The following is a 22,302-nucleotide window of genomic DNA, read 5'->3' on the forward strand; positions in this document are numbered from 1 at the left end:
TTCAAGATGGAGTCAATTCACTCCGTGATAGCTTCTCTAGAATCTCAGGAGTTTTTGATATCCATCGATATAAAGGATGCGTATCTTCACGTCCCCATCTGGCCTCCCCATCAGGCTTTTCTCAGATTTGCGGTCGGTCCCGACCACTTTCAGTTTCGGGCCCTCCCATTTGGCTTGTCCTCAGCCCCTCGAGTTTTCACAAAACTCTTGTCAGTCCTGATGGCCCACCTCAGGCTTCAGGGAATCAATGTAGTGGCGTATCTAGACGACCTGCTGATAAAAGCGTCTTCACCGGAGATCCAACGGGAACATTCCTGCCAGGTGATTCAACTTCTAATCCAACATGATTGGATCATAAATTACCAAAAGTCTTCGCTATCGCCGACGCAACGCCTACAATTTCTGGGCCTAATTCTGGATACAAGGTGTCAGCGAGTGATTCTTCCGGAGGACAAGGTGGAATCCATTCGGTCTCTAGTTTGCCAGGTCTTACGACGCAGACAGGTACAGATTCTCCTTTGCGTTCGCCTCCTAGGGAAGATGGTAGCAGCCTTCCCAGCCTTACAGTTTGGTCGATACCACTCCCGGACGCTTCAGCTGGATCTGCTGAGCCAGTGGTCGGGCTCCCACTTATATCTACATCGAAGAGTACAGCTGTCCAGACTCACAAGGTCGTCTCTAGCGTGGTGGCTACTCAGACAGAATTTGACACCGGGTCGTCGCTTCGCGGTGTGGGACTGGATAGTACTCACCACCGATGCCAGCCTCACGGGGTGGGGGGCAGTAGCCCTACACCATCGTCTGCAGGGTTGTTGGAACCAGCGAGAATCTCTCCTTTCCATAAATGTACTGGAACTGAGGGCGATATTCAATGCTCTCATGGAGTTACAGGACACCTTGTCGGGTTGTCCAGTAAAAGTACAAACAGACAACGCGACGGCCGTCGCGTACATAAACAGACAAGGGGGGACAAAGAGCAGAAACGCCATGAAGGAAGTGACAAGGATTGGGCAGAAGAACAGGATGTAATACTCTCGGCTGTCTATCTCCCAGGAGTCGACAACTGGGAACCCGACTTTCTCAGCAGACAGGAACTGCATCCAGGAGAATGGGCGCTTCATCCCGAGGTTTTTCAGCAGATCGTCCAAAGGTGGGGTGTCCCACAGATAGACCTGATGGCATCTCGGCAGAACCATCAACTTCCTCTATATGTCTCCAGGACCAGGGATCAGGGACCGTTTGCAGTAGACGCACTGGAAATCCCCTGGACATGGGGGTTTGTTTACCTATTTCCCCCATTGCCGCTTCTAGGAAGAATCTTAAAAAAACTGAAGAGAAAGGGTTCGGGCTATACTAATTGCCCCGTTCTGGCCGAGGAGAACTTGGTTCGCAGACCTGCAGAGCCTTCTGGCAGAAGAGCCTTGGACTCTTCCGGACAGAGCGGACCTGAGGGTCCGTTCCTGCATCACAACCTGGGCTCTCTTCGTTTAACGGCGTGGCTATTGAGACCGACATACTGAGAAAGAAGGGTATCCCGGCCTCTGTTATTCCTACCATGCTAAATGCTCGGAAGCCGGTTTCTGCCGCTCACTACCATCGCATCTGGCGGTCCTACTTCCGTTGGTGTTCTGAGCGAGGGTACCCCTTCAGATCGTTTAGTCTCCCTCGTTTGTTAGGGTTCCTGCAAGCAGGCTTAGAGGGGGGCCTCAGCCTTGGATCATTAAAGGTACAGGTGTCCGCTCTCTGTTCTTTTTCAGAGAAAGGTGGCTCTTATGCCGGAGATTCAAACGTTTTTCCAGGGGGTGACCAGGGTACGGCCTCCTTTTGCTAGGCCGACGTCTCGCGGACAGAATACACTCTTCCCGGTATACTGTTTCCCAGGTAGCGGGTCCAGCAATGTGGGTGCTGCAGCCGCAAATTAGCAAGTTAATATGGCGACCCAGCAGAGTGACTTGGGCCCGTGGGTGCTCATCAATTTCCGTGAGCACCCACAGAATCGTCACCTATGCCTACAGTACAATACAGTAGGATTTGTAATTTTCAGAAGGTGGAACTGTTACTAAAACATATATACGGTGTGGTTAATATTAGAGATGCGCATCGGGGCTGAATATTTGGATTTGTCAAGCGGCGGTGAAAGGCTTTGGATTTGGATTTTTTTTTTAAATGGTCTGTAACGATCAGATCAGGTGATCGATCAAATTAACGTATGCCTCCTGTTATGATTATCTGTTCAATCAATGTATGTCTGATATTGGTGTAATAGTTATGTCTCCTGTGAGTATTGGAATCAGGACATGTCTTGTATGTAAACTGTAGGTGACCCTGGTTTTAGTTTGAGGCCTGTATTCCCTCAGTGTGACATCTGTGGACTCCTCCGGAGTTAGGATGTAAGATAAGATCTGAGCCCCTCATAAACCATGGTCCAGAAGAAGAGGTTAGAGTTTGTCCCCTTCCTTCACATCTCTTATCAGTGGGTCTGCTATGCAAGGAAAGAGGATCAATCACTTTGAAAACAGCAGACTGTAGATTGCCAGGGACCTTCCACACTCCTTCAGCATGGAAAGAGTGGAATCCCAAGGGTGGGAGGGATGAGGGAGTCTGCAAGGTATAACTAAGACTCTTCTCCCTATAGTCAATGTCACTACCTGGGGGTCTAGCAATCAGGCTGTAGGCGACGAGAGATTTCTTGAGGAGAACCCCCCCACTTCAGGATTGTAAGATACGGTTCTGTCTTTTTTCCCTTTTTATTTTATTTCTGAAATTTGCATTTAAAAATCGTTGTGTGTACTTTTAAAATCATTGTAATGTCTTGTAACCATTTTGTTTAAAGCTCTGTAGTATTTCTAGGAATAAATAATACATATTCCCAGTTCTGGTTCTGTGTTCTTAAGACTCATTAGCCTCAGGAGAGAAAGGCTGGAAAACGTGACCATTGTTATCTTGTATTGTGTGGTCAGGGGCGAGCCAAGCCGCCCCTTGCGCAGTTTCAGGCGCTAAAATCAGGTTTTGGCTGGTGGCAGTGTACCTCAAGGAAAGGACCCGAGTGTCCTGAGTGAACCCCAGTCACGGCCGGCGCTGCTCAGATTGACGTATCGGAGCAGGCGACCGGTGGGTTCGTGACATTTGGTGGCAAGCGGTGGGGTGGAGAATTCATTTTTCTCTTTTAGAACTTAAGTGAGTGTGGGTAGAATTTTGTGAGAAATACCCACATCACCAGAATCAGAACTCAGAGCTTTACTATAGTTTTAAAAGTCACACAGTGGATGCAATTTCTGTTCCCTCCCTTCTCTTGTTTTTCTTTCCTATCATTTTATTTGACAAGTGTGAGACTCCGGATGGCTGATTACCAGCAGATGAGGAGAGATGACCTGGCGGTCGTGTGTGTGCAGAGGAATATCCCTTGGTCTGGCCAGAGTAGAAAACGTATGATTCAGGCACTAGTGGATGCCGATCGGACTCTAGCTGCTGGAGGAAACCAGTCCATGGACAATCCTACCCCAGGGGCTCAGTCAGCACTGGACAGTACAAACGATTCCGCGCCAGGGTCAAACACTTCTGCTGGACCCAGCAAGTCTACACTGCAGAGCGACCTTCTAGCTGCTAGCAGGCAATTGAAGAATGTGAACCCCGTATTCGCTTTGCAGCTGGTGCAGTTCTGCCAAGGCATTGTCGACAGAGAGGCTGCGGAGCGCAAAGCCATTGTCGACAGGGAGGCTGCAGAGCGTCAGGCCGAGCGTGAGTACCATTTGGAACTGGTGAGGCTCAGGGGGCTGATCGCTGTTGGTGAACCAGTGGAGGATGATACAGGGCATCATGATGGCGAACCTTTACGTGGGACTTTATCTGCCGTGGCTACTGAGTTAGCAGGAGATGGGCTTCGTACTGAACTTTTACTGTCTGCGGAAGTAAATAATGTGTTGGATCATGATGTGGACTCTGTTATCAATCATGGGGAGCCTAACAAGGGACAGAGGTCCCAAATCACTGCTGACGCGAGTTTCACCGGACCGTGTCATGCACAGTTCCCTGTCTTGGAAGCAGACAGAGGAAGCCAAGTGAGTGTCAGCTTGGTTGTGAGTAAAGAGCTGGCCCTGGACACTACCACCGATGCTCAGAGAGCTGACATCTCCGCTAGCACCAGGGAGACTGTAGGATGTGTGGCAGTCAGGGAGACTGCAGAGTACCAATCCCCTACAGCACCAGAAGAGCCCAGTGAGTATTCTGACCCATATGGTGATGATTATCCGTTTAGGCTTATGAGCCCAGAGGAACTCACTACAGAATGTCAGCTGCAAGGTATCTCCTGCCCCAACAATTCCCGCTGGGAGATGATCAAGCGGCTCACCCATGCCCGAAATGATGAGCGCAATGTTTTCGGCATGTATCGTGGCGAGTTTCTAACCTGGGGCCCCGATGCGACTCCTTGGTTGCTGCTGAGAGACCTGACGGACTGTTTTGAAATAGCGCAGCAATATGCTTATGATTGTAAAAAGCTTGATACTCCATGGTGGAAAGAGCAGTGCCGCTGGGCAGATGCTGAAAGGAATCGCCTGGAACAGCTTCTATCACCAGCTACGGAACCAACGACACAGCCTACCGGGGTTTCCCTCATGGACATGGTACCCGGGCCTGCTACAATCGGTGTGGAACCTGTTCCAGAGACCTCACATCACAAGGCCCAGTTTAAACTGCTGGAAGATGTGAGCAGCATGTTCCCACCCGTTGCTCCAGATTTGTTGCCGGAAGGGGCTGGCTGCATAGTGAAAGTATGCAGGGAAGAGACTATGTCGGAAATAGGAATGGGACTTTCTGACTGTATGCACACAAGTATGTGTGGGACTACTGATGTGGGACTTTTATTAACTCCACACATATCTGTCAATGTCGCTAACCCTTCTGAACCATATGATGCATCTCAGGTAGTATGTAACCATGCTGAACATTGCAATGTTGTTATTTTGTGTGAAGCCCCTGGGATGATCTGTGATAGTGCCGTACCTTCGGTAGAGGTGGAGGGTGAGTTAGAGACAGGTATAGTGGGTAATCCTTGCCAGTTTGTGGGGTTAAATGAATGCCCTAATCTAGTTGGGAATGAGACACCCTCACTCACCAGTGGTAGGAGTGCTGCTGGTGATGTCATTAAGGTTGCTGTGCTAGAAGTTAACCCTGTTCCTCCAGTGATGTCTGGTTGTGACATCGGGCCAGGGGATGCTAACTGCAGAAATGGGACAGATCTGAGTTGGTTGCAGGCAGAGCATGTACCTGCCAATAAGTTAGTGGTGACAACATGCTCAGATAGCCCCATTCCTGCTCAGAGACAATGGGATCCAGATATAGCGGGTTTGCCATGGTGCAATTGTAAGCCAGCAGGATGGGCCCCATGTGTTGTGGGAGATGCACAGGCTAATTTGCAGGTATTGCAGGATGTCTCCCCAGGTTATGATATTGATGTTACTGTTGATAATGTGATGTCTTGCGCTACTGTGGGAAATGTGGTACCAGGTATAAAAAGTGACCCGGTGGGTCCCGTGTGCACTGTAGACCTGTCAGATAGGGAGAGAGTGTCCCTTACTGCAGCTTTCCCCCAAAACCCCCCTCCTTCCTGTAGACACACAAACACAGATACAGGAACACAGCAGGGGTTCCCTCCAGACACTGAGAACCCTCCAGAGAGTGCATTTTTCCAGCATCACTGGATAACGGATGCCTCTCCTGAGAACCTCAGTGGCACCACCCCAGCCACAGAACCTGCGGGTCTGGGAGGGAAGGTCAGGCTCAGGAAGGTGTCCTGGACGGCCATGGAAAGCTTGGCTTTCCACGCAGAACTGAGAATCAACCCTGCACAGGCTGCCCCATACCTGGGAAGTGGGAAAGATACCCCTGGGTACAGTGAGAGGGTTGTTTCAGGAATAGAGCCAGTGGCTAGTAGGGAAGCTGCTGTGTGTAACCAGAAGGGTGGGAGGGCCCGCGAAGCACAGGTAAACTCAGCTATATTAACCTCAGGAAAGCTGAGCTGGGATGTTCCCAAGACAGGGGACAAGGACCTGCTGGTATTCCCCCTTGCAGAAATGTGCCCCCCTTCACAATTCACACACCCAGACACAGAGGGCGAATCTCCTCACAAAAGGATGAGGTGTGAGGTGTTGAGTGAGTGGACCTTCCCCCCAGTGAAGGGGAGGGGGGGTCAGTCAGCTCAGGAGAGGTGCTGGGAAGACTTTTTTAAGTCTGTATATAGTGCTGGGAGAATGCCCCACACCTGTGGTATAGTTAAACGTTACCATTGTTATCTTGTATTGTGTGGTCAGGGGCGAGCCAAGCCGCCCCTTGCGCAGTTTCAGGCGCTAAAATCAGGTTTTGGCTGGTGGCAGTGTACCTCAAGGAAAGGACCCGAGTGTCCTGAGTGAACCCCAGTCACGGCCGGAGCTGCTCAGATTGACGTATCGGAGCAGGCGACCGGTGGGTTCGTGACATTACGAGTCCCAGGGGGATGGCCGTTTGGGGTGTGGCGGAATGGTCTGGTACTGATCTCAGTGAGTAAGGCCAAACTGCCAGCTGCAGGGGAGAATCCGTGCCCAGGAGTCCGACGCACAGCTGTGGTGGGCTGTGTCAATATCAGCCGGGATGGACACAGCTCCCACTATATCAGTGTGCTCACAGACTATGGGTTCGAGGACACCTGTGTGCTTTTAGTTTGCCATCTCCTGCGAGAGGGACAGGGACTATGCCCATTGCCCACCCTAGCCACGGCTATGGCGTCCGGTGGTCCCATGACAGACGTCAAGTATAAGAAAGTGTTTGTACAAATTCAGCAGAATCAGTGGCAGTCTGTCTCAGCACAGAGACCACTGCTACCTGTCCAGGTGATGTAGTTAATAGCGCACTGATGAGACGGTGACGTGGGTCACCGCCTCTGTGCGCCATTTTAAAAGGGGGAGGTGTAACGATCAGATCAGGTGATCGATCAAATTAACGTATGCCTCCTGTTATGATTATCTGTTCAATCAATGTATGTCTGATATTGGTGTAATAGTTATGTCTCCTGTGAGTATTGGAATCAGGACATGTCTTGTATGTAAACTGTAGGTGACCCTGGTTTTAGTTTGAGGCCTGTATTCCCTCAGTGTGACATCTGTGGACTCCTCCGGAGTTAGGATGTAAGATAAGATCTGAGCCCCTCATAAACCATGGTCCAGAAGAAGAGGTTAGAGTTTGTCCCCTTCCTTCACATCTCTTATCAGTGGGTCTGCTATGCAAGGAAAGAGGATCAATCACTTTGAAAACAGCAGACTGTAGATTGCCAGGGACCTTCCACACTCCTTCAGCATGGAAAGAGTGGAATCCCAAGGGTGGGAGGGATGAGGGAGTCTGCAAGGTATAACTAAGACTCTTCTCCCTATAGTCAATGTCACTACCTGGGGGTCTAGCAATCAGGCTGTAGGCGACGAGAGATTTCTTGTGGAGAACCCCCCCACTTCAGGATTGTAAGATACGGTTCTGTCTTTTTTCCCTTTTTATTTTATTTCTGAAATTTGCATTTAAAAATCGTTGTGTGTACTTTTAAAATCATTGTAATGTCTTGTAACCATTTTGTTTAAAGCTCTGTAGTATTTCTAGGAATAAATAATACATATTCCCAGTTCTGGTTCTGTGTTCTTAAGACTCATTAGCCTCAGGAGAGAAAGGCTGGAAAACGTTACCATTGTTATCTTGTATTGTGTGGTCAGGGGCGAGCCAAGCCGCCCCTTGCGCAGTTTCAGGCGCTAAAATCAGGTTTTGGCTGGTGGCAGTGTACCTCAAGGAAAGGACCCGAGTGTCCTGAGTGAACCCCAGTCACGGCCGGCGCTGCTCAGATTGACGTATCGGAGCAGGCGACCGGTGGGTTCGTGACATGGTCAAATGCCCAAATCACGTAATTTTTTTTTCAGTTTTTTTTGTCCCTAGACAATATTGACCTCTAACATTCATTTCCAGCCCTTTCCAGACAATGTTGACCACTTTACAGCTCACAATGTTGTTTTCATTCAATTTAGGCCAAGGTCAATTTTTTTTTTTTTTTTGAGGATGCAGCTTCTTCAACACTGCGTTGAGGCAGAACAATCACACACAGAACTTCTGACAGTATCACTATGGTGTATTTGGGTGCAGTGCAGTACACCAGACACCACAAACCATGTACAAAAAGTAGAAAAATATCTACAGTATATATTTCTTTAAAGTACACTACAATGATGTATCACTGTCTGTTAGTACTGAGTGTGAAAAAGTTCCCCTTATAATTATAATATGACACTGACTGACACAGCCTGCCTGTACACTACACTACACTGATTGACAGCCTCTGCCCACTATACTGATGATTACTCACTGACAGTCTGTCTGATACACAGGCCCTTATTCAGATCTGATTGCAGTACAAATTTGCTCTGAAAATGGGCAAAACCATGTGCACTGCAGGTGGGACACATACAGTATAACCTGTGCATAGAAAGTTAAATTTGGGTGGGGTGTGTTGAAACTGCAGTGATAAGCAAGCAGCAAGTATTTACCCTGCACAGAAACAAAATAACTCTCACAAATATATCTCTCTCTACCTGTTACATCTGCCCCACCTGCAGTTCACATGGATTTGCCCATATTGAGAACAAATTTGTACTGCGATCAGATCTGAATGAGGGCCACAACCCGGGGGAGGGGGGCGGGTGGTTGGGTTGGTGTATTCGGTTTCCTTGGAATCTGGACTGCTCATCTCTAGTTAATATCAAGGCTGATGCTATAATTTGTTTAATTATATTAAATATACTGGTATGTACAGTACTGCCATTCTGCATCCACACACCACTGCATTCTTACTTTACACTGGTCAAAGCCGTGCTGTAGCTCATTATCTTGTATCTGTCAGCTGTCTCAAACAGCTACATCACTTTTTTCTTTTTCCGCAGTAACTGACTTTAAGGAAAAATAATTCACTGTGCTAGGGCTGGTGAGTATGGAGTGTGTTCTAGCACTGCAATCTGCTTCTCGGCCAAATACTGCTTCACACAGATATCTGTCTGGGCTGGTGCATTTTCCTGATGGAGGATGAAACCATTTTCCACAGCTCTCCTTTCTTTTGATAATTTCTTGCAGGTTATTAGAACATTTGTAATATTCATTTTGATTCACTATTGCCCACAGTCTGACAAAACAACACCATTGATATCAAACAAAACTATTAACATGCGTTTAAATTCTGATTTGCTTGGACATGTTTTCTTTATTCTTGGTGATGGTGGTGTATTTACAGTGCATGATCTGGTATTCTGTCTCAGGATTGTACTGAAAGGTCCACATTTTATCACCGCTAAACATTTATGTACAGTACAAATCCGTTTGAATTTGTTCTAAAAATGTCTGTACAAATTTTGTCATTCAATTTTCTTCCTGCTTGGTAGTTAGAAATCTTGGAACCATTTTGTTGCAAACTGTTTTCATGTTAAAATTTTGATGCAAAACTTTCCTAAAAAATTTCTGTTTTTCAAATGCTAAGTTGACAGTCAATTAGAACAATTTTTTAAAATTATTTCCACATTCTTGTTTTTTGATGTACAGAGATATTCATCATGTTAGACATCCTCAAATTGTCACTCAATTTGGGAGACGTTCTCCACATAGCCACTTAATCTCTTGCTAATACAACACTAGTGTTAAGGCCCATCCGATTGACCGGTGAAAATGTAATGCAATTATTGTTCCACCTACCCTTCCCAACCACAGCAGGGCAAAAGCTGCTGCATCAGCCAGAGCAGGTCTCCAACTATCCACCTTCCCAACCACGGGTGCCGGACGGGTTCCCGACAGTCGAGATCCCAACAATCATTTACCCGACGTCGGGATCCCGACTGTCAAAATGCTGACAGCCGGGTGCCCGACGGCCACCCGCTATTTTCCCTCGTGGGGGTCCAAGACCCCCATAGAGGGAGAATAGAATAGGTGGCTCGCGTAGCGAGCCACCGTGCCCGCAGTGTGGCAAGCGCAGCGAGCCCGCAAGGGGCTTTTTTGCACTCGCCATGCTGTCTGAGTCTGGCCAGTCGGGATCCCGACGTCGGTATAATGACTGTCGGAGTCCCATACCACAACCCCCAACCACAGCTGGACAGAAGGTGCTACAGCAGCCAGAGCAGGTCTACAGCTATCCACCTTCCCAACCACAACAGGGCAGAATCTTCTGCAGCAGCCAGAACAAGTCTCCAACTATCTACCTACCCTTGATAACCACAGCAGAGCAGGAGAACCCTCAATGAATAAGCAAACAATGAAAAGAAAAAAAATAATACCCCTTTCACACAAAAAAAGAAATACCCGGGTGAAGCAGTTCCACACGGGAATTTCATTAAATACACGAGTCCTTTTTCTGTGTGAAAGGGAACACCCGTGTCTCTGACCCTGGAATTGACCAGGGTCGAGGACACAGGATTTATGACCCGTGTTGACCCTTTCACACAGAAGCAATACCCGTGTTATTCAGCAAATTACCGGGTAGAAGTTTTCAACCCGGTAATTTATTCTTCAGGCTGCTCCCGGCAAAATGACACGGCATTTCAAATATGTAGTGTATTTGCCAGGATTTTCAGACTTTTCTGTCTGAATGGGGTATTACTGACTGGGGATCTATATCACATGGATATCACAAAGATATCTACAATGTCGGATTCACAGACCACTCTGCCGATGAGTCGCTTATTAATTTCAGTTTGTCAAAAGTTTTGTAAAGGTAAAATGTTTTTCATTTAATGGACCCTTTTATAGGCCTTTTAAGGGTCCACGTAAGGGAGTCTGTTTTATTGTGTTGTATTCAGAAAGTCATAAGCTTTCCAACGACATATCAAAATGCATGGGGAAAAAAACAGAAATAGCATGGACCCTTATGACAGCACCCTTAAGGGCTCGTCCGATTAAACCCATCTTCGAACTCAGATTGTCCCTTAAGATTATAAGGAACTGTAGTGTGCAAAATCTGAAGACGATTACCGTAGTTAAAGCTCGTTCAATGATACTTGTGTAGATATGTGGATTTTTCCTTTTCCTCTTATTTTTATGTTCTATTGGCTGCACAATTTAATACCATTTAGGATACCTCAAATGTAAAACTATTTGCATAACCAAATCTACCTCTGGCAAATGAAATTAAACTTTTCCAATTAGGATTCTTAGAATTTAGGTCAATATAGTCTGTTTCTATTTTTTTTTTTTTAATCTTTAGCAAATCTTTGTTGCCCACAGTAACTGGTTTACAGCTAATTAGGTAAAAATCGATCCTGGACTATAATGTAGTGGTCTCCAGAATCATGAACAATGCCTTAAATAATAAAATCTATTTTGATGTAAGTAATCCTTTTATGTTTCTTAAATAACTGAAAAGAACCAGGGGCATTACTGGCCTTATTCTACTTGAAGTACTACCAATTCCTACTTTTCTGGTATTACAAACACCCTATGTATGATTGGGGATCACAGACTCCTAGATAGATCTGCTTGGATCCATGCATTTCTTATTAGACCAGACAAAATAAGACACTGGGGTAAATTTACTAAGATGGGGTGTTGCCTATAGCAACTAATAAGATTCTATCTATTATCGTCTAGAAGGTGCTAGATAAATTAGATGTAGAATCTGATTGGTTGTTATGGGCAACATCCATCTTTAATATATAACTCCTATCTAACCTCAGTGCATAGAAAATGGAAAGTTTGTAAGGGGACCCTTCAGTTTTTCAGTTTTCCAGCCAAATAATACCTTCTATGCCATGTCCAAATAGCTCTTGTTGAACTACACATCCCAGCATGCCCTGCAGCCGTTTTAGCATGGCCAAATAGCAGAGATGTAGCAGGGCATGCTGGGATGTATAGTAAAAAACACAGCTGGAGGGCCGAAGGTTTACAATCCCTGGACTAGAGCTTCACTGAAGACATTCCTATCACAATAGAAGTAGCTGTTATTATTGCAGCATGTTCTGAGTTGGCTTGTGTCCCACATTTTCAGTTTCTGCTTGTAGAATAATATCCATAAACTGTACTGTCTACAATGTAGCATAATGTACCTTTTTTAAAGATTTTTATTTTTTTGGGAAGAGAGGTGATTCATTTGGTAAAATGCAGATGTGTCAATTTTACAATGGAAAAGCAACCTTGAATACAGATGAAAAAATATATGGTACTTATGTATTATCACGGCGCCCGGTTGGATTGATTGTATGCCTTAACTTAAGGCATACAATCATATGCGATGGACGCGATTTTTGCGGAAAAATCGCGTCTATCGCATCGCATGCGACCAAATCGTGCATGCGATGCGATCGACGCGATTTCCCCATAGGAATCAATGTTAAATGGTTCCAAATGGTCCCTGACACCCGATTTCACTTTAGGGGCACTGTTAAATGCCCCCCAGGCCTCCCCCCATTAGGTGTATTAACCCAAATGCCCCCGCATTGTCAATGCCACCCCACCATAAACGCCAACCCCAAGCGTGGCGAGCGGCGGCGGTACGCGTCCTCCAATCTTTTCATACCCCCACTATACACGTCGGCGTGGAGTTGATTTTATATAGTGTGGCGAGCGGACGAGGAATACCAGCCCGAAGCGTGGCGAGCGCACACGAAATACATGTTAAGTAATCCGCGTCCCCTCGCCGGGCTCGCCACGCTTCGGGCACGTATTCCGCGTCCCCTCGCTGCGCTCGCCACGCTTCGGGCTCGCTGCGCTTGCCACACTATATAAAATCAACTCCACGCCGACGTGGATAGTGGGGGTATGAAAAGGTCGGAGGACGCGTACCGCTGCGCTCGTCACGCTTCGGGTTGACGTTGATGGTGGGGTGGCGTTAATAATGAGGGGGCATACACCTAATGGGGGGGGGGGGGGCTGGGGGGCATTTAACATTACCCGTAATGTGAAATGGGGTGTCGGGGAACATTTGGAACCATTTAACATTGATTCCTATGGAAAAATCGCATCCATCGCATGTGCGATTTGGTCGCATGCGATCGACGCGATTTTTCCGACCCGATGGAAAAATCGGGCGCTGTGATAATACATAAGTACCAAATATATATACAGCATGTAATAGAAAAAGAATAAAAATGGTGCCAGACGTAAAATAGTAACTTGGTAGATATACTGTATGTCAGTGGTCGCCAACCCGTCGCTCGCGAGCTACCGGTAGCTCGCCTGAGCGAAACGGGTGGCTCGACCACTGCTGTCTGCCCTGCCCGGTCCGCCCGCCCGCCCGATGTGTCCGCTGGCTTGCGGCGCTATAGCCGCCGCTATAGCCATCGCCTTGCCCCGCTGTAGTCCGCGGGGACCAGAGGAGACAGCACACAGGCGCTAGAAGTCATAATTGACCTCTAGCGTCTGACAGGGAGCACCGCGCTAAGCGCTCCCGGCACTTCCGGGTAACGCTGCAGCAGCGCAGCTCTGTGTTGTTCCCAGTCATAGGCTAGAAGTCAAATATGACTTCTAGCATGGTGTGGGGCTGTGGGGGGGAAGAACGGCAATTGCCAGCAGGGTGATGATGGAGCTGAGCTCCGAACGCACCAGCAGCCAGCAGCAATGATTAATTTATTATGCCCATGTGAAGACGGGCATAGTGGAGGGGGCAAGCAGTGACCCCCTTGTCAATGAGCATTAACCCCTGGCAACAAAAATGAACCCCTGACAGCAAGCAGGTAATTTACATTTTTTTATTAGAAGCCTTACTGTGGGACATTGTGTGCAATATGTGTAATGGGCATCATTTGTGTGGCACATGTTTAATGAGCATCAAGGTGTGGGGCATATGTATAAAGGAGCTTCACGTTGTGGGTCATAAGCATAATGGTGCATCACGGTGTGTGGCATATGTATAATGGTGCATCACGGTGTGTGGCATATGTATAATGGTGCATCACGGTGTGTGGCATATGTATAATGGTGCATCACGGTGTGGCATATGTATAATGGTGCATCACGGTGTGGCATATGTATAATGGAGCATCACGGTGTGGGGCATATGTATAATGGAGCATCACGGTGTGGGGCATATGTAAAATGGGCATCATGGTGTGTGGCATATGTATAATGGAGTATCACGGTGTGGCATATGTATAATGGAGTATCAGGGTGTGTGGCATATGTATAATGGAGCATCACGGTGTGTGGCATATGTATAATGGAGTATCACGGTGTGTGGCATATGTATAATGGAGTATCACTGTGGGATATGTATAATGGTGCATCACGGTGTGGGGCATTTGTATAACGGAGTATCACGTTGTTGGGCATATGTATAATGGGCATTGTGTGTGTGTGTGTGTGTGTGTGGAAAAAATGGGGGATGTAGCCTCGCAGGAGTTCCACGGTAGTAGCTGAACCTTCTAATTTGATGACTCTTCTCCTCTGCCTCCAGTGTTGGGAGGTATGTTTTGGGGCATTGCAGTGTGTGGCATAATGTGTCAGGGGCATTACAGTTTGTGGCATTATGGGTAAAGGGCATTTTTTGGGATATTATGCAGATTTTTAATTTTTTTTTACTTTAGTAGCTCTTCGGGGTGGTTTATTTTGTCGCGAGTAGCTCCCGACCCAAAAAAGGTTGGAGACCACTGTTGTATGTAATAAAAAATGCAAAATAAAATAAATTCAATACACTTGCTTAGTGCTATATTGTCGGCTCAATCCTAAATGGTTATGGTATGTTAAATCTACAATGTCTTGGTTTACAGTCTAAAGGTCAACCACTATGGTTGACAGGGTCAAAAGGTCGACATGAAAAGGTCAGCATTAGTTTTTCATGGTTTTTTTTGTGTGTCTATGTCTACACAGGTCAGTATGGACACTGTCAAAGTGTACCTCGTCCCCTGGCATGCTTAGGGCATGGTGCCTCGTTGCGCTCGGCACACTATTATATTCTCCCAAAACACCGTAGTATATTGGTAAGAAATATCGCCTATCGGCTCCAAAAAATAATATAAAACTCATGTTGACCTTCTGACCATATTGACCTTTTAATGTATACCAATAGTTGTCGACCGTTTTTTTGACCGTTGAACTAGACATTGTAGATCTAATGATTGCATACCATCCTAAACATATTAGCTGCGGGGAACAGAACCGCAAATCAGATTGTCTAGGTCAGTGGTAGCCAACTCCTCCTACCAACAGTTCACATTTTCCAGACAACCTAGCTGCTGCAAAGGTGCACTCATTACACACTGACACATTTTAAAAGATCCACAGGTGGAGCTAATTACTTCACTTTAAATCCTTAACAGTTGGCAGGTCTCGAGGACTGGAGTTGGCTCCCCCAGGTCTAGGTAAAAAAAAAAAAAAAAAAATATTTTTTTTAGTTTTGGCTAATATGTAGATTTCATTGTATATATTCATTTTTCTGTTTTCAGCCTCCTGTAAGAGCCATGGCTTCTCCTGGTTACAGATTTCCAAGATCTCCAAACAACATCTGTAGTCTCCCAATTGATGTGCGACCACGTTCATTTAATTCCAGCCTAATCCATCAACACGGGAACCAGGAGCTTCAAAATGATTCACTAGACTGCTCAGACAGGTACTAACATAAATAAAAAGGATCTTTAAAAAAAAAAAAATGATTTATTAATTATTATTTCTTTTACCTTCAGTAGAACTTTTTAAATGAAGGTTTCATAGCTTCCTAAAAATAAAAATGCACATAATAAACTACTGCATTGTGCTTTATTTAGCTTTAATAATAATTTTGTATTATAACGAATGTAAATAACTGAATATAAATAATCCATTACTTTCTGGATTCTACTGATGCTCTCTGGCAAATGTCATCTCCTTTTAAGTCATTCATTTGAACAGTGGTAGATCAGGCAGAGGCATATGTTCATCCAAGTTGGAGTTACCATGGTGAGACCTTTTTTCACAGTCCACCAACAGTGGTGGGTGCATCGTTCTTTGCTGCGCTGTTCCAGATAGGAACCCTCCTGTCCCCTATTCCGGGTGTTAATTGATTCTGTCCCAGGAGCCCTAGGAGCAGTGGAATGGAATGGAAGCACTGCGCTAATTTATATGATTAGTACCATAGGCTGAGGTACATGCACAAATAATGTTATAAAATATTTATTAAATAAACCGTAAACCTATAACGCAAAAAATTGTATCAATCTGAGGTGGCCACCAATCAATTTCCAACTATTCATGGTGAATGGAAATGCAGCTAAAGTACCTTCAATCAATTTTTAACTGCTATTGTACAGGCTGTGATAGAAAATTGACAGACATTGATTGGTTGGTACTTTATCCAAGCTTTGATGCATCAGCCCCCTAAAACTCCAATCCGTTACACCAGGTATGTACTTGGACACATTAAAAACTTGTATTACAACAATATCCAACATAAAGGAAAGTTCCTATCTTGTGGGCAGGATATTGCAAATTAAATACTGTATGTTCGGGGCACTTTAGACAGGGGGGCCCCCTTGCACTTGTCATACCTGTCTGCAAACTGCATGGCAGAATATTACTGTCAAAACACAGAGTAAAGGCAGTATAAACTGGGTAAATGGGTTATATATATATATATATATATATATATATATATATATATATATATATATATATATATATATAGATAGAGATAGTGCCTAAACACGTGCAAAGGGGGCCGTGCGATCGAAGTGGGCTTTCTCCCGAAGGAGAAGGGCCCCGTTTTTCCCCTAACTCCTCTCAGCCATAAGGCCGAAGAGGGGAAAATGGGTAACGGTGGGTCCTCTTCGCCGAAGCTTAGAGAGATCCTCATTCCTCAACCCCCGGAAGGGTTAGGACAGTGGGTCCTCCGCACCAGAAGGTTTGGAGAGACCCACATTAGACTTCCCTCCACCTTACGGCTAATGTCATCCTCGAGGGGACCGAAGCTCTCCCCAAGAGGCGAGGGCTTCGGCACATTGGGGAAATGGAAGGCCCGTAAGGGTCGACCACACTACCCCAAAAAACGTGACAAACTAAAGAAAACAGAAAACGTGAAAAGTGCACGAACGTGAAGAAGAAGAGAAATAAATAATAAAGAGGACCCCAGCCAGAAGGCCGGGGTGGGGGTGTGAAAAATTGTCCTACCCCATCCTAAAGGACGAGGTAAGGACGTGAAGTGCTAACCTAGAGGGAAGTGCGCAGTGCTAGTGCTTACTAGTGCGAGGTGATTTTGGGATCACCCGTGCATGTTCGGCACCCCCGAGTTTCCCCGGGGGCACAGTGCAGCCTCGGACTCCAAGCAGCCGACCGATCAGCGTCCGACCAAGTGTTTCCCGCCTCACCAGCGGGCCCTTTCTGGCCCCCCGGCATGGGAATGGATACTCCACCGGGCTTTTCGATGAGTCTCCCCCGCAGCGGCTGAATAGACCAACTGAAGGAGAAGAAAACACCTACTCAGTCCCGACGTTTCACCTCTCCCAGGGATTGAGTACTGGCAGTGGCGTAACTAGAAATTTTGCTCCCCCCTGCCAAAAAAATTCTGGCGCCCCCTCCTTCCTTACATTTTTTGGTAAAAGAAACAGGACAGTTTCTCAGCAAATCGGCTCTCAATAAAAATAGTCCCCCCCCCCCCCTCCCCCCAAATTAAAGAAAAACAATAAGAATCTATGAAGAACCTATAGCGTGCCCATTCCAAAAGGGTGTGTGGCAATGCTTATTAGACAATATTCCACACACTGTAATGTCTATCACATATTATACCACACACCATAATGACCCTTACACATCGCTATCCATACACACTGGGCAAAAATGCCCAGTGTGTATGGGCCTTTAGGGTGAGTGCCAATCCACAAAGAAGATACCCCCTTCAGAGCTGAATTAAGGTCCTGGAGGGCCTGGTGTACTTAAAACAGAGGGGCCCTGAGGTGTATGTATGTATATGTGTGTGTGTGTGTGTGTGTGTGTGTGTGTGTGTGTGTATATATGTATATATATGTGTGTATATGTGTGTATATATATATATATATATTATAACGTGATGTAGGCGGTGGCATTCTGCTGATCTTGATAAAAGTGCACGGGCACTGAAACGTTGACCACAAGCTGGGCATTTGTTGTACTTTATTTCCCAGTCTGGGAGTGCCGCCGCCTACATCACGTTATATACTCCCCACCTCACTGGAGGGGTAATTACGGAATGCACCGGGCAATATATATAATGGGTAGATACCGCGGTGCCTTCCTCCACAGGGTTATGTAGTAGATAGACCTGGGGCTTTTGGTAGGGCCCCTAGGAATGAGGCGGCACTCCACGGGTTTAAGAAGATTTTGAAAGAATTTAATGGGGCCCTACCAAAAGCCCCAGGTCTATCTACTATGTATGTATGTATGTATGTATGTATGTATGTATGTATGTATGTATGTGTGTGTGTGTGTGTGTGTTATATTTTATTGTCGAGAGATCCTGCGTTACCCAGAAATGTTTCTAATACATACAGGATATACGCGCACACATACCATACAGACACACAGGACTTACATGCACACATACCATACAGACATGCATCACATACACGCACATACCATACATACATACACACAGGACATGCATGCACACATACCATACACACACACAGGACATACATGTGCACATACCATACACGCACACATACCATACAGACACACAGGACTTACATGCACACATACCATACAGACATGCATCACATACACGCACATACCATACATACATATACACACAGGACATGCATGGACACATACAGTAATGGCACACATACCGTACATACATGCACACATACCATACACACACACACACAGGACACACATGTGCACATACCATACGGGATGCAGATAATATCCCGGCGGTCGGGATCCCGGCGTTCAGAATCCCGACGCCGGGATCCCGACCACCGGGATTCAATACTGAATCCTACCATACACGCACACATACCATACAGACACACAGGACATACACTCACACATACACAGGACATACAAGCACACATAACATACAGACACACAGGACATACATGTACACATACCGTACAGACACACAGGACATACACGCGCACATACCGTACAGACACACAGGACATACACACGCACATACCGTACAGACACACAGGACATACACGTGCACATAACATACATACACACACACACACACACAGGACATGATACAAGCACACATGCCATACACACACACACACATACCATAGACACAAAGGACATACACGCACACACACATGGCATACAGGCACAGATACCATACACACACACACACACACACACACACACACACACACAGCATATTTATAAACATACACAAGCTATAGACACACATATTATACACAAAGTACATACACACACACACGCACACATATAGCATTTAAACAAAGTATACATACATTATACATACATACATACACACACACATACTGTACATAGAATACATACACACAGCATACTTACAAACACCAATACTAAAACAAATAACCCCCACATGCAATGGAGGGCACCCAGTTTCCACACATACCCAGCCCACCCCCTTCCCACTGCAGCTACCAGTACATCATAGTGCTCATTGGGCCACCAGCATACATTATGGTGCCCACACTCTTCACCCCCTGCCATGCCCCTGCGGCAGGCACCCACAACAAGGGACACAGACACAGACACAGACCTGGAGAGTCAGCCTGTCAGTTGTCCATTCCAGGCAGGTTAATCTCCGTCAGGCAGCCCCATGGTGTAGACACAGAGAGAAGAGCTTCCTGAGTGCCGAAGAGCTCTGCGCTGCAGCGCCACCTACAGGTAGCTCAGCAGTACATCCTCAGCTTCCTCCCAGCAGCTTGCACAGAACTCCGAGAGAGCCGTGACCCTGCTGCGCCCCAGTGGCGCCGGCTCCCCCCCGCGACCGCTGGGGCTGCCTATGCCTAGTTACGCCACTGAGTACTGGGCTGGGCTTTTCACTGTCTCCCTGGCTGGGGGGGGGACATGTTTCCCCCGGACCAGAGAGCAATCTACTCGACCCCAGCTTTTCCCGTCTTCCTGGGATTGGATACTAGACCGGGCTTTTCAAATGACTCTCCCTCAGAGGCTATAGACCCCCGAACAAGAGCCCCATCTACTAGGCCTGATGCTTCTCCCCTCCCTACCAGTAGGAGAGTCTGTCCCCCCCCCGCCCCTACGGCAGGGCGTAGATACTCAGCCAGACCTTACACCCGCCCAGAACATGAGGTACTCTAAGCCTCAGCTCAGTAGCAAGGTGGTTTGGTTCAGCTTTTCTCTATTCTCTGCCAGGGGGGCGGTCCAGACCCAACTGATAAGAACAGATACTACACTTGATCTTAGCCAAACGGCCGAGAAGCGATAGAACCATTTCTCTGAGTGCAGCACCCAGGCAGTTGTCATGTGTATCTTGGAGTGCCGGTAACCACGTATCTATTTATATTTATATGCTCTGCACCTTACTGTGTAGGAGACCTCACAGTCCCAGTGCTGCCTATGATTAAAAATGACCCCTTGTGCCCCCATTATAATCCGGCCCTGTGTTGAATCAAATAGTAAGATTAGAGAGAGCCCAAATACTATCAAATTGTAGCACAGAAATCCTTCCCTCCAGTATATAAAAAAGTATCTCCTGTTCCACAATATTATACCCCTTTCAGACCACCAAATCAACTCTGGTTTTTGCCGTGTTAACCCGGGTTTTCTGCAGTGTTAGAGCACCACAGACACATTTCCTGGGTTGAGGAACTCATCATTTCAACCCTGGGTTGCTGTGCAGTGTTAACGGGTAACCCGGGTTGAACGACCTGGGTCCCCTTCACACAATGGAGATGGCAATGCTTGGAGACAGCGTTGGGTCCAATCGCTGCATCCCCCCCACACCACCACCGATGATGCTCTGCTCCTTCTGGCCCTCGTCTGACGTCAGTGACCCGACAATAAGCTGGGTCGCTGGGGTTGCCAAAATAACTGCAAATGCCGGGTCCCTCCCTCCCATGTCCAAATCCTGGGTGTGATCTGGCATTTGCAGTGTGAAAGGGATATTATTAACCAAGCACTCCAATCCCCAATTTTTGGCCCCATGCCAGCCACCCCCTGTCTAACTAACAATATACATACATACCTTAGCTAACATAAACAATTGTGACTTTGCTGTAGTCACTTATTGTGCAAACAGGCACAGCTCAGGGATTGACACTGAGGTCTGGAATTTGATCCTACAGAGTTTAACCTCTACCCATCACATCAGAGCCCTGCCATAGACTTAGAAACTTAAAGAGCACAACAGAGTGAGCGCAAGTGAATGAATATCTCATGAACACTTAATTTTATTTTTATCTTATGCTAAAGCAGTGGTTCCCAACCCTGGTCCTCAAATACCCCCCAGCAGTGCACGTTTTCCAGGTCACCTGCTCTCATTACTCACTGACACATTTTAAATATCCAGAGGTGTAGCTAATTATTTCACCTGTGATTCTGTGTGGAGACCTGGAAAATGTGCACTGTTGCGGGTACTTGAGGACCAGGGTTGGGAACTGCGATTCTAAATCATTAGATGAGCATACTGTACATCAGGCATTCCCAATCACAGTCCTCAAGGCACACAAACCGTGCAGGTTTTCGTGATATCCAGGCTTCAGCACAAATGGTTTATTCAGAATCACTCGGGTACTAAATAAGTCACCTGTGCTCAGGCCTGGATATCACTAAAACCTGCACTGTTGGTGTGCCTTGAGAACCGTGGTTGGGAATGCCTGCTGTACATATACATACAAGAGACCTATGCGCATATAGTATAGTGTCTCCTTACCCAGTATAGTATAAAGACCAAGATAAAATGCAAACCTAAAATATCTCAGTCCATAAAACTGGGTGATAAGTTGTTTGCTAATAAGTCCCTGAAGTTCTTGCAATATCTGGGACCAGTAAAACAACTTGAAGAGTGTCTTCAAGGAATACTTAAAAAATATATGATTATATCACAGTATCCATAGGAGGTGCCAGAACAAACAGTACCAGAAGCCTCATTAGGTACCTAATAACTCTACAATTTATTTGCTGGAAGCAGAGCAATGAAACTAATAATTGGCTTATGTATGATGTTATCAGTGGACTTGGCATGAATCCGGTTTAATCTGTATGAACAATCTCTGCTATAACTTTTATAAATCTAAGAGCCAAGATAGTAGCTGAAACTTTCACTTCAGTTGACAAAATGGAGCTGCGGCAGAATCAATCTGGAATACTGGCAGTGGTGACTTTCCCATTTGGTAAATGAATAGGGGTGACACTCACTGGAGGCAGCACCTG

General features: G+C 46.3%; 1 protein-coding gene and 1 pseudogene across 1 annotated transcript in view; one reads left to right on the forward strand and one right to left on the reverse strand.

Moving 5' to 3' along the window:
* LOC146067235 (la-related protein 6-like) overlaps positions 1-22,302 on the forward strand; it is a 50,636-nt gene that overhangs the window by 20,227 nt on the left and 8,107 nt on the right. The window contains exon 2 of the mRNA XM_083179167.1: positions 15,414-15,577. Coding sequence (XP_083035293.1) covers positions 15,414-15,577 — 164 coding nt within the window. The remainder of the gene's footprint in view (positions 1-15,413; positions 15,578-22,302) is intronic.
* Positions 20,216-20,354, reverse strand: LOC146045313 (U2 spliceosomal RNA; annotated as a pseudogene).

This window comes from Crinia signifera, chromosome 1 (assembly GCF_055691185.1).
Source record: "Crinia signifera chromosome 1, ASM5569118v1, whole genome shotgun sequence".
NCBI classification, from domain to species: domain Eukaryota; kingdom Metazoa; phylum Chordata; class Amphibia; order Anura; family Myobatrachidae; genus Crinia; species Crinia signifera.